The following is a 13,377-nucleotide window of genomic DNA, read 5'->3' on the forward strand; positions in this document are numbered from 1 at the left end:
GTGTCCATCAACACTAAGAAGAAAGGCTATAGATAGCCACCACAAAAGGATTGAAGTTTTAGAGGACGCAAGGGCGTTTGGATATGGATAGTAGGACCAATATTTTCAGAGAACAGAATAGTCCCTAACGATATTGGAGCAAACTCGTTTGCATTATACACAGAGGAGCAGAGGAATGCTTCCATCCAGAAAATGATGCCAGATGGAGTTCAGTAGTATGAGGAGGAAAATGTCCTTTAAAAAGAAAAAAGCCTGGCCATTAAAATATGCTGAAATACGTTGATGTGTCAATGCTATCACGTCCAATGTGGAGTGATGAGTAGTCAAGGAGATGGACCACCTGCTGCCAGGGGCCCCATAGGCTCCATCATCAAGTGTATTTAAAAAAAACAACTGTGTTACTCAAAGTGTTTTCACAAATGAGAAACACTGACTATATAAAGCTGCAACATTTACCTAAAATGCTCTTAAACTTGAAATGAGTATAATGTAATCGGATCAGCAGACCGGGAATTAGACCCATTATTACCTGCAGCAGTTTCAGAGAAGTTAGATGTAGCATACAACCGCCATGTCGTTCAAGTATTTAAAATATGGTTAGAGTTGTATACGCAAGTATCCTGATGAAGTATCCTGCATGCTTTCACTTCGACTAAAAGTTTAGTGGAGCTGCTAAGCATAACTGGCCAAAGTAAATTACTGGCGCAGAAAATAACATTACAAAATCGCCTCTGAATTCCTCGCTCTGTATAGCCCATAAACAACTTAACAAGTGGCTACGGTAGTGAGAGTGAGGCTGCACGTTATCTCTACATCCCCAGGCCTCCCTTACAATCGGCTCCCTCTCCCTCCATCCCATTGTTCCAATTGACTCTCTCCATCCAGTCCTTGTTTTCTGCTGTGATTAGAACAAAGCAGCCATCCTCTGACTGACATTATCTTCCTGATTGTTCTTCAAAAGTTCTTCCAAAGTGCCCTGCACAATGCCTCGATGGATGGTTTGGTCGTGTCACACATTTTAATATACCTGGGTTTTCTTTTTCTGATTTCATTTAGTTTTACTGCTAATTAAATGTGTTTAATTAGCAGTAAAACTAAATGTGTTTAACACATGAAGTTAGTGTCGTTCCTTTGTGAGGGCAATTCAAAATAGACACCCTGTTTCTTCTCTTCCTGACTGAGATAACAATAATTATTTTAAGCAGCAAAGAGAAACGTTATTTTTCTTTTAAAAGAAACATGACAAATAACATTTGAGCAGCGACTACACCTTAAAGAAACACCATTTAGCCTTGCCTTTTTATTGAGGTTGTAGTTCACACTGGTGTTGAACTGGACTGCATTGTATCGACAGGTCCATTTTCAAATATAGTACCCGGCTAATTTTGTTAGATAGATAGATAGATACTTTATTCATCCCCAGAGGGGGATTTGTTAACTTATTGTATATTTGATATGTGTTCATGTTAACACATAAGCGAAATGTGAGATGGTTGAATTATCGCTGGTGTGTAATAACTTTTGCATCAGCAAAATATGGAAGATGTATAGTTTGCTAAACTGTTGAAATATCCTCTTTGAGTAGCCCTTGGACTTCTCACAGGTGGACAGGTGTCAATTTGTTATTAGCCAATCGGTGTCAATCAAAGACAAGTTTGTAGCCTACCGGGTTCTTAGAGGGGGTGGGACTACAGAGACCAGGTAACAAGGAAAAATATGACTGTTAATGTATTTATTTTAATGTAATAAAGGATGCTTCTCACGCGGGTCGGACCGGATCTGGTGAGAGGCAGTTTCATATAAATTGATTCATGCTTTGTCAGGCTGTAAGCAAGCCACTTTTAAATTGTTTGTTTTCTGAATGGAGCTCGCATATATCATGGCTGTGCCACGCAAACATCGTAAGTGCTGCAACAAAACTCTAAATAATATACATACTGTGTTACTTATTTTGTAAACTCACCAGCATATATATGTATTATTCATGAATAAAGCTGTGCAGCCATATCAATAAAATGCTACTACAACAAATGTATAGACTACCCCCTACAGTACCTCCAATACAACCCAGTGAAATGTTTTCTTTGCTGCAGATATCTTGCAACTGGTGACTTGTTTTAGGACCAACACATGATGTCATCAAAGCCCATTCAGGATCCCATCTTTAGCTACAAGGGAACCTTCTCATTGGTTCTCCTGCAGCTACCAACGAACCAGCGATGTTGTTATTCTGGCCTCCTCCTCTTTTGGTAAAGCTCTTCAATCTACACCCTCCAGCTGACCTGCCACTCCCACCGAGGACTTCAGCAGCACTTCTTTGTTGCTGACCAGAACTTTCCACTCAGACATATCAGTGGATATCTCTTTTTATCACCCCATAAATAGGAAAATACAAGGTTTACCATGTGCTAAGAATATAATGTTCTATAAATCAGGCTATGAATGAAATATATAAACCTTCTAGTTTCATTTACATGGTAAACGGCTGTGATATTTGTTGTATGTATTTGTATTGTAGTTTTCTGAAATGTTATGTTTAGATGTGAAAATGTTATATATTATCTAGTGCTAACCTTTGTTGAATTTATGAGATTATCTACAGATTTAAATAAGTAAAATAAACAATTAAATGTGTATTTTGAAAGTTGTATTTCCACTAATCCGAAAGAAGACCAGTGCATAAAAAAACAATATATTGCCTGTGGTCATAAAGAAAATAATTCACAATGACTATTCAATCTTAGGCTTTCTGTCTCAAGGTAACGTTGAAGCTGCAGCAGCATTCCTTTCCCTTGACTGTAGTTGTGACCGATTCTTTGTTGGCAAGATGTTAATTATCTTCTGGCACAGAGGGTTAAGTGTAGAGTAAGCATAAGGATGTCTGCTGTGTCTGTTGCCATGGTAATATTTGCAGTGTTCATCCTTATTAGGATTGTTAAGATGTGAAAAAACGTCCTGTGTCCTTGTGTCCAGTAAGTACCTGATGTTTTGGTTTGCTTTACACACTTTACTTTTCTACATTTATCAAGGACTTCCTGCACGTCCCATCTGGGATTCTGGGATCAACTTCAGCTTTTGCCTTTAAAACACCTGAACGCTCTGAAGTAACTAAATGAGGCTTTTAGCAGATGGCCAGAGGGTGGCAGCCCCTCAAAGACAGAACCGGATGCAGTCTTTTTGGCTGTGTAATATGGTGACTGGCGGGCAACAGGGATCTTTCTTCTTCCTGTTGGTGCCACAGAGTGAGTGCGCTGCGGGGATCTGCGTTGTTTTGTAAAGTCTGAACTGCTTTTGTATGAAAGTATGCAGCACAAGCCAGATTCAAAAGTCAGTCCTATGTTGCCCAAGGACCGTGAAAGAACACATTCAATATCACAAGAGCTTTTACTCAGAAGCTAAATTGTCATATTTTGCAGCAAAAAAGAATGTATGACATTGAGCTCTGTACATTGAGCTCTGTACATTTCACGAACAAATGCTTCTCGCCTCCCAGTGGCTTCAGGCAAACTTCATGTAGTTATTTTGGTTCCACCTAGTGGTCTCCTTGAGTGCAACCACTGCAGGATGTTTCCCAGGCGTATTGCTCTGAAATGGAGGACTGTAAGCTTGTATGAGCTATGGGACTTTCTCCTTAACTTGATTATAACACATTTTACTGCCCCCCAAATCAAGCTAGCATCCCGTTAATGTAATTGAGTCAAATGACAAAGGGCTGACTCAACAAATGAGTAATTGCTACCAATTAAACAAATGCACTTCACTGACTGGACAGGGATGAAAGGAACAAGACCGGGAGCTGGAGGCGTGAATATCTCTACTACCATTAATTAATCCTTAACACAGCATCAATAACAAAAAGAGACGTGTTCAAAGGTCACATGGTCTTTGGTTTAATTGGTAATAAAGGTCGAACATTAAAACAAGGCACGTTCAATCTGTGAAATGTGAAGGCCGTGGAAGAGAAAGGAAGATAGAGAAAGTCTTCAACAGAATAATAGCTCATCATGTGAAATCAAGAGAGCTGGAAGTCCTTCTGATGTCCTTCACTCTCCTCCACACAGCTCCAGCAGGATTGTGCGGTAGTCACCAGATGTGTCTCCCTACACATTGAGAAAAAGATCTGTGAGACTTCAAAGGACGAGTGTAGGGAATAACTCCAAACTGGCAACGGCTGTGATATTCAGATTCAGATTTCAAAAAAATAATACAAATGATATGACTTAAGGCAATCATCTGAAATTAATACATTGAAGTCTTGTCACAGTTCAAAACTACATTAAGGCAAAACATAAACGTAAAGAATTGCAATTGTTCTAATAATAATAATAATAATAATTAATAATAATAATGATAATATCACAGCTGATGTATTGCAGATTTTTTGCTGACTTGAGTATTCCCCACCCTGACTCACCTTGATGAAGGAGTAGAGGGTTTTGCCATACATCTGCAGGAACTGCACCTTAATGTCCAACATGTCGATCTCCGCCCTCGCAACCATTATTCTGATGAGGACAGTATCTGTAGTACCCAGCCCCTGACGAGAGACAGCATGTTTGTATGGCGCTGGAGTTTATAGATAGAGATATGTGTATATAGATAGATTTCATTTGTGTAGTGACTTCACATTTCAGTTTAGTAGCTCCATTAGAAGCATGAAATATTTACCTTCATTGATTTGTATAATCGCTCCGCAAAGAAGGCTGGCTTGTTCTTTATGCATTTCACTATAAAGAAAAAACAAACCCCAGCACATGAGGTGCAAAGCTCTCACAACATGAATACAATAAACTGAGTGGTGTTAAGTGTGTAAACACTGTTTTAAAAGTGTGTTTCTGCACAGAAGAGACTCTCCAGCATCGTACTGTCTGTAAAGTTTGAGTTATGGTTCCTGGCTTTTTCTTTATCCATGCTCATTTGAACTTGAATGGTGACAGCTTTCACAACAGTGTTGAATTTTTATAAATGATAGATGTCTATTTGATGGCGCATGTCAGAGCAGAAACAAACCTATGGCCAGAAAGACGTCCTCCAGACATCCGGACATCTCCCTCTTAATGCTGTCCTCAATGTCTCTCCCAGAAATCTTCTGATACTCCTCGAACACTGAAGGAAGAGGACGACCGTCACACACTGCCTTTTCATCATCAAGCTCATGATGCCACACACTTCACGTATGAAAATTTAAATTATTCAACAAAACAATTTCACATTTAAAAAAAAAAAGGGAAAACCAGTTAGAATTGGGCAATAAGACTCCTTTCCCATAAGAATGTCGTGCTGTTTCACTGGTCCTCCTTTTTTTATTTTTTTTTTTATTCCCCGCTGTGTTTCTGTCGCAATTAAATTAATGAATTGTGTTTTACAACAACCGGTGAGTTAAAATGTCTGACTGAGGTCTGGTGGCTTTAAGGAGATCATATTCATTGTATGTTTTGTACAATAATATATTGTAATTCTCTGAATCCCTGTTGATTTATTTGTAATATATTCAGACTGGAAAAGGTTTCCATCACTGTCGATCGACACTGAATACATTTGTCTTGGGAATTAATTATCAATCATAACCTTCGTCACTGAAGGCCAAGATCCTGCTATTAGTGGGTTTGTGTCCATTGCTCAAGGGGCGAGTATTTGTGAGTGTTCTCTCCTAAAACTGCCACTGAGTCAGACTTCTGTATCGCCAGTTCATGTAAAAAGTAGTATTTTCCCTTACAAAACTCCAGGATATGAAGAGTGTAGATGTTAACTATGTTTGTGAATGTGCTGGAAGAATACCTCGCAGCAGATGGTTTCGGTTCCTCACACAAAGCACCGTGAGGAATTTCACCTCGTCCGTGCCCCATCGCGCCTCGCCAGCCTCAAACATTTCCTATAAATCACAGCCGTTAAATAACAGAACTGGTTATCATAATTGAAACACACTTCTAAAGAACCTGAACTCCTTCTTGCCTTGGCATCGAGAACCGCCTGGGCCTCGTCCACTCTGTCGCTTTCATCACGGCCAGCCTGCAATGCAGAAAACACTGCAGCTTAACAGAAAGCCGGTGTAGGATTGCGCAACATTGGTGAAGCGAAAAAAAGAAAGAGGAGGAACGCATTTTATTTTTATGACGCAGAAGCGCCTGTTGCTTCCTGTTACGAAAACAAACAATGGTTGATAAGGTTTTCTTCCCAAATTCTTACTGACAGTTTACGCCTCCAAAAGAAATGTCAAAATACTTTTTTGGTAGAAATCAACTCAAAAGGAAATTTATTTCATGAAATGCTTTCCTGCAAGGACGTGACTACGTATACTATAATAACTTATATACGATAAGTTTGACTTGACCTACACTTTTCATCCAATTTCATTTAGAATTCATAGAATGCACTGCTTTGTGATCTCTAAAAATGTTAATTAAAATGTTCACATTGGCCAAAGCTAGAAGAGGTTATGGGCTCACCGTCAGTAAAGAGACCAAAACCCTCTGGAACATTCCCGAAGTGTCTCCACACACAGCCTCTTCCAAGTCTTTTTCATATTCTGCCATGACAATAAATGAAAATATAAAGCATGTAATTCAAATACTACGGAGCAAAAAAATCAAGACAAACTGACTGATAACGAGCCACTATATGGCTTTCCATGGAAAGTTTGGAAATCAAAAATGTACGACTGAATACAGTTTCATTGATAATAATTGTGTTGTAATATGAATTCACCGACTATGTTTGTATAAAAAATGTACATGTAACACAAAGCACCACAAAACAATTTATACGCATCGAAATACATTTTTAAACCACTTTGACAATACTTTAAACAAAACTATTACGCAAACAATAAACTGCCACATAAAGAGCAGCAAATGCTTTAATGAATAATTTATGCCTTCCACTGTTTTCTAATAACGGATGTCATTGCATCTCCAAATAAAGAATAGAGACGCAGTCACTGATACACAATATCGAATGTCATTCACAGCCCACAGACAGACTGTGAGATGCACCATGACCGGATATCAGAAGTTCTGTTCACAGAAGTGAAACGTACCTTTCTTGTAGATCGCATTGACGATTTTTATTTCAGCATTTGTCCTTGAAGCCAGAATATCGATAAGACCGGCCTCTTCAGTTCCAGCCCCCTGTTGATGAATGGATTTGGACCCGTGTTAGAAACAACATATGAAGACATGAGGAGGGCGTGATGCCTCGCACTGAAAATATGAGAAGTTTATGAACCAAAGGTAATGCAGCTTAAAAGGATATGTTTGGTGGTATTCTATATTATTTTTATTGTCAACAAATCCCATAAAAATAGACCCTAACTCCCCTACCTTGTCTGTGTCTCTCAGGCCCAATTACATGTGCTGAAGACATGTCACCAATACACACTTGTTTTCTTAATTGTAGTTTTTAGCATACGTAACTCAAATGGTAGTAAATGGTGTATTTGTTGGGGAATATTGTAATGAAGGAACATGCAGTTCAACACTGTGTCTGATTGATACTCATTGCACAGAGAAATAAGATAAATCAAGCTTTGGACGATACACAAACAATACATGTTTGACGATGAATTCATGATTGGCTTTGGTCTTTTCATGGGATTTGTTGACAATATGAACAATACAGACCATCATATGATCCTAAACTCTGACCCGCATTGCATTTCTCAGCTCGTAGGCGTCGTACACCGGCGCCAGCATCAGCAGACCCAGAACGACACTACAGTAGTTCCCACTCAGCTCTGAGGACAGATCATCAGCCAGGTCCTGCAGGAGGACAGGAACATATGGATTAACAGGAAACCAGCCCGACAGTCATTCAAAGTACATCAATAATGTAAATCAAGTGGTGCATCTGTAGCGAAAGCCGATTATCGTCACATTCAAATACGTCAATCTTGGCTTTATGTCTGGGTTTTGTGCTGCCAGCGTGGTCATGAGAGACGTCACAAAGTCCAGCAGCAGGACTTGTGTCTCCACTAGAGGGCGTGGTTTCTGGACACAGGTTTGTGAAACCGTTTCTACACAACTCGCCTCTGTGACCACATGTGGGTGTCACCAAGTGCAACATGACTCACTCTTTCTGCCTGCGAAGATTTCCTCTCACAATATTTTCTGGGTTTTTTTCCGCAGCTCCCTCGGTGGAGCTTTCAGATAACTTTATCGACATCAAACCGGACACTGCACAGTGGGCTGCTTATTTTCTCCTTATGTCAATACAATAAACATCCACTTCCCTGTTAGTTTATATATTGATACATATAATCATGAAACAAAGAAACGGCCAGTGGGAAGCATACCTCTGTGGGTTCATTGTACTTTTATTTTTATGGTAGGGAACATTAGTTTTTTCCTACAGAAGACAAGGCCCTCTCTGCCCTGGTCTTTGTTTATAGTGGGTATTAGGTTCTGCTTTACAATTAATGGTTAACTTGCACATTATCCACAATAAGTTAGCAGAGAAAACTCAAGTGAAAGACCGATCAGGGTATACGCAATGGAGAAGACAAGAGATGACACGTCCACTGCTGCTGCCAATAGTGTCCTTTGAGGATGCTCTTTCTTTATTATTATTCTACTAACTGACATTTCTGTGCTTCTCCTGCTTCATGCATGTTGGCTGATTTCGAAAAGCGCCATCAGAGGAACTTTGGTTGCTGCCTTTGAGTGCAGCTCAATCGAAACTCTCACCTTCCCCACTGTTTGTTTGTAGGCCTCTTTGATGCGCTGCCTCTGGGCAATGGTACAGTGTGCCAGGACCTTGGTGATAGCGTCCTCATCAGTGCCTGCAAGAAATAATACAATATAGAATCTTAGAACCTTATTAAACAATATCCATTTTAAATTAACATATATTCCTATTCTTGGAGCTTAATTTGAGAACCAGAGTTCAGCCCCAATGTGAATCACATGGACTCAGCACCAGCAGCAACACACAGTTGTTTGTTGGCTTCAACATGGAAACCATCTGCTTTCAATAGACCTCAAAGTGGAGCCAGCTGACGATGACTATGCGAGCTAACCCCAACAGCATCAACATGCTATGCCATAAATGTGCCGATAGTGAAAGAAATGGCATTGCTATGGCATTGCTATGTGCTCCTGAATGTTTGTTCGGGTGATTCTCTCTGAGTGGTGCAGACCTGCCAACATGGTTTCAGGACAGTGCAACCCATAATGAGATTAATGTACTACTACTTCCTGCATGATCAGCAAGGCCAAGATGAATCTTCCCTCCGTATCAGGAGTGAAGAGAAAGCTTTACAACACAGTGTGTGTGGAAGTGAGGCAAAGTGCAGCCGAATGGGCTACGGAATTAGAAAAAATTTAATCTGCCATGACAACACAGGGATTTTAGTTTTCAAAGTTTCCTGGAGAGGAGGAGAGACCCAAGAAAAGAGTCATTTTCCCCATGGAAGCTTAGTCTTAATGACACAGTCAAACACATCTTTAGCTCACGGTGGTTTCGAGATGACAGCGTCTGGACCACTCACCAGCTCCCTTCATGGCTTCTCTGAGACTCTGGGCATCTGCTTCTGCATTAAAACCAGCCGCCTCAGTCACTGTTCCACGGTTTCCAATCTGATCACAATAGACAAAAATGACAAACATAAACAGACACACTTACAAATGTGTTTGCTTATTGCTGCTTTGGCTTGGAGGTTTGACCTTCGCTGTGCAGGAGGATGTGTGTGCAGTTTGACACTAAAAGGCTATTTTCACACGTTTCTGATGAAGGGAGAAGGTTCCTCGTCACTTAGTTCGAGGTGTGAGCATTTGGAACATTGATGTACTTTTCAGTGAAGTAACAGACATCTTGTGTCAAGCAGTTCAACTTTTTAAATGAACGGTTCTGGGGTTTGATAGAAAAAGAGGTGTGTTGTTAAGAATTTGTAGGTATTCTTTTATTTGTTTGTCAAACATTTCAGACATATAATTATTCATAGAGTATTTGTTATGTCTTTAAAAACATTTGGAGGGGATGATTCATGTGTCACAAAGAGATACATTTTATCATTTAAAGTTTAAGAGCTGTGAAATGTATTTTTTAGTCATTCATAACATCTAATAGGAGAACATCTAGCTAACAGCGAGAATTGTCAATTTTAGATTAAATTTAAAAATCCCTTCTTAACTGTTTTATGACTTTCGCATTGATTAAATTGACTAAACTGCTGCCAGTAAAAATAGAATTTAATATAATTTCTTACCACAAATTGTCGGTTTGTCTAAAACAAACAGCAGCTAGACGTAATACTTGAAAAACCAGTTAAAGTAGCAACCGTGAGCCAACAGTAACATATTACAATATAATTATAATAAAAGAAGAAACATTTGAATATTAAATTGCTGGCCAGGCCTATTCAAAACCAAGCACAACAGAACCGTCTGATGTCCAGTGTACAGTCTCTGCTGGTGATGCAAATAAATGTAAATGTAGTGAACTTAAACTACATGACTATTGTTTGTTCAGCACAGATGGAACATCAGCTATGGGACGGACTTACCGCTGCCATTGTAGAAAGAGAATGAGCGTTTCCAAACTGGAGGTGCAGAAAGCTACAAAAGAAGTAAACACACAATGTTAGTCTTGTCCCTGGCGCAAAGGATCCGTTCATAACACAGAAATATCTCATTCCCTGCAGCGTCAGGTGTCAGGGGCATTTTCATGTGACCCTCATTAACCCCTGATGAATATTGTATGCAGTTCATGATCTTCGACAGGGTTTCCGTCACACACATTTGGTCTTGGGCTCTCTTGCATGCCTCGTCTGAGCTGGCGAGCTAATCTCATTTGGCTGGTGTTTGTTTGCACACACCTGTAATTACTCCACTGAGAGCAACAGTGGAGTTTTTTTTTTTTACTCCTACCCTGTTTCCTGCTGGCAAGGATCAACTTACCCTCCCATGTGGTTATCATTGATTTGTCAAAATCTTTTAAGTTTTGGAGAAGACTCATTTAGTTTACAATAGTGCTGCAGAAAAAGCATGCACGCACTACTTATGTTCTACTTTGACTCCATTGTCACGCACAGGACTCCTGTCCTGGAATTTGAGAGTGGAGACACTTACTAATCAAACATATTGACCTAACTGTGTGTAGGTCAACAGCCTCACCTGAGTGTTTGTGATGTGAATACAGGGCAGGTGACTCCCACAAACACTTCACAACACGTGCATGGACCACAGATGTACATAAACTAAGTGTATCCTGTTTTTTAAGCACAAATGGTGTACATATTATAAAAGTCCTCTTGAAACACGACGTGGGGTTGTTCATCGGGTAAGTAGCTCCACTTGTGAACCACATCAGTGTGTTCCAATATTCACTTTAATTGTGTCAACTGTACATGATGTGTGTCAGGGCTTTAAAGTCATTTGCATGCACCTGTCAAAGTTATACCTGGGATAAGTATCCTGGATGCAGCTGTTTTCCTCTTAGTGGGGATTCATCTCAAATGCATTATTTATTGAATTATTTCTTGGATATTGTATTTTACAACGTCAGCAAGTTAATTTGCTATTGCGCAATAATAAAGGGTAGTGTATCCCATATCTAAAAGCAAAGACTGAAAAGGCTTTACAATAGAGTCGTTTCCAAAGTTATTTAAAATGAAATGTATTCCACAAAATTGTAAAGAAAAAAAAGAATCTACACTATAATTCTCAGATTATAAATATATTAAGAACGAGTCGTAAACAAAGTGAATGAGGAAGCGGAGCACTTGGCTTTCTAAGTCACAGTTGACTTGGAAGTTGGTGGGCACACCCTGCCGACGGAGGATTACGCACCTCAGTCGGAGCTCTGTGCCGAAGTCAACGACACAAAACACCCAGGAAGCGCGACTTCCTGACCCCCGGACAGCGTCTTACCTGTGCTGGAGACAAAGTGAAGTGAAGCCCGTCAGAAGGTCAAAGCGTCAACGTACCAGAAAACTAAAGCTTATAGCGTATAGCTGCTGTCACGTCCCACCCACTTTGATGTTAATGTTTTTTTTCTTTTTTTTTTACAGGATCCTCCTTTCACGCTGCATTCACGGAATGTCGAAGCTTCAACAACTGAAGGGAAATATTGTACTTCTTACTTTACTACAATTATTTGGCAATTTGAGTTACTTTACAAATTAAACAAGATTACTGCACGAATGTGAGAATGTGCTGCTTCTAATTATTACTTATTGTTTTTAATAATTTTTAATTGTATACTATTGATTGCAAACGCATTGATGGTGTCACTTTGAGCTCTGCGTTGCCTATTTTTTATACATGTCCCACTATATTCAGAATTTTAGTCAGCTGATAAACCCATAGTGAAAGAGATAGTTTTAAAAATGCTCCACCTCAAACAAATAAAAACAATAGGCTAAAATCCTTTATTTACATTAACGGACAAGTAATAATACTCCAATAATATGATTAAGTTTGACACTAAAAGGCTGTTTTCACATGAAGGAAGAAGGTTCCTCGTCACTTAGTTCGAGGTGTGAGCATTTGAAACATTGATGTACTTTTCAGTGAAGTAAGTAACAGACATCTTGTGTCAAGCAGTTAAACTTTTTAAATGAACAGTTCTGGGGTTTGATAGAAAAAGAGGTGTGTTGTTAAGAATTTGTAGGTATTATTTTATTTGTTTGTCAAACATTTCAGACATATAATTATTCATAGAGTATTTGTTATGTCTTTAAAAACATTTGGAGGGGATAATCCATGTGTCACAAAGAGATATATTTGATCATTTTAAGTTTAAGAGCTGTGAAATGTCTTTTTTAGTCATTCATAACATCTAATAGGAGAACATCTAGCTAACAGCGAGAATTGTTGAACTGTTTTATGACTTTCGCATTGATTAAATTGGCTAAACTGCTGAGTGTTTTAACAATGTGGTATTAGTACTACCACACACTTAGTCTGCTCTACCAGTGGTAGATATGGGCAAACCATAAAACCATATGCTTTACAAATAAAATGCATTATTATTATTATTATTATTATTATTATTATTATTATTATAAATATCCCAAATTAGCTTTATTGTATTGTGTTACACATTTGTTGAGAAACAAGTGAAACCAGAATACAAACTGCATTTGTAGTTTATTTTAGAAAGTTACAGTTGATATTGGATGTTATTTAGATGTAACCGCCAGCAATACTTTTTCCAATGGTTTGAATCTTTTTGTGAATATTTTTCGTAAAAGCAGACACCTCTACACAATCATATTATATATCCGATATGAATCGAGACTGACAGTGAACGTTATTCCTTAACTTCTGTTGTGTACGGGCTGAGCGACATGACTTGAACATAGCGTATGACCTCATACGCGAGGGGGAGGGGAGGCTGCAGCTGCACTCCGAACTACACTACCCACAATTCCGTCCGCGC

General features: G+C 39.1%; 1 protein-coding gene across 2 annotated transcripts; it reads right to left on the reverse strand.

Annotated features, from left to right (window-relative positions):
* Positions 1-3,866: 3,866 nt before the first annotated feature.
* On the reverse strand, positions 3,867-12,013 carry anxa4 (annexin A4). 2 transcript variants are annotated; one of them, XM_034547060.1, is made up of 13 exons: positions 11,865-12,013; positions 10,499-10,550; positions 9,485-9,572; positions 8,682-8,776; positions 7,644-7,757; positions 7,037-7,127; positions 6,447-6,526; positions 5,953-6,009; positions 5,779-5,872; positions 5,011-5,106; positions 4,669-4,727; positions 4,415-4,537; positions 3,867-4,100 (listed from the first exon to the last, which is right to left on the reverse strand). In XM_034547060.1, exons 2-13 carry the CDS (start codon positions 10,505-10,507, stop codon positions 4,044-4,046), a joined length of 963 nt encoding a protein of 320 aa, XP_034402951.1. In that variant the 5' UTR covers positions 10,508-10,550; positions 11,865-12,013; the 3' UTR covers positions 3,867-4,043. The 2 variants fall into 2 exon arrangements, with proteins under 2 accessions (XP_034402951.1, XP_034402952.1); XM_034547061.1 differs by having other exon boundaries at positions 11,784-11,973.
* Positions 12,014-13,377: the final 1,364 nt, after the last annotated feature.

The sequence above is a fragment of the Cyclopterus lumpus genome, chromosome 12 (genome assembly GCF_009769545.1).
Source record: "Cyclopterus lumpus isolate fCycLum1 chromosome 12, fCycLum1.pri, whole genome shotgun sequence".
Lineage (NCBI taxonomy): Eukaryota > Metazoa > Chordata > Actinopteri > Perciformes > Cyclopteridae > Cyclopterus > Cyclopterus lumpus.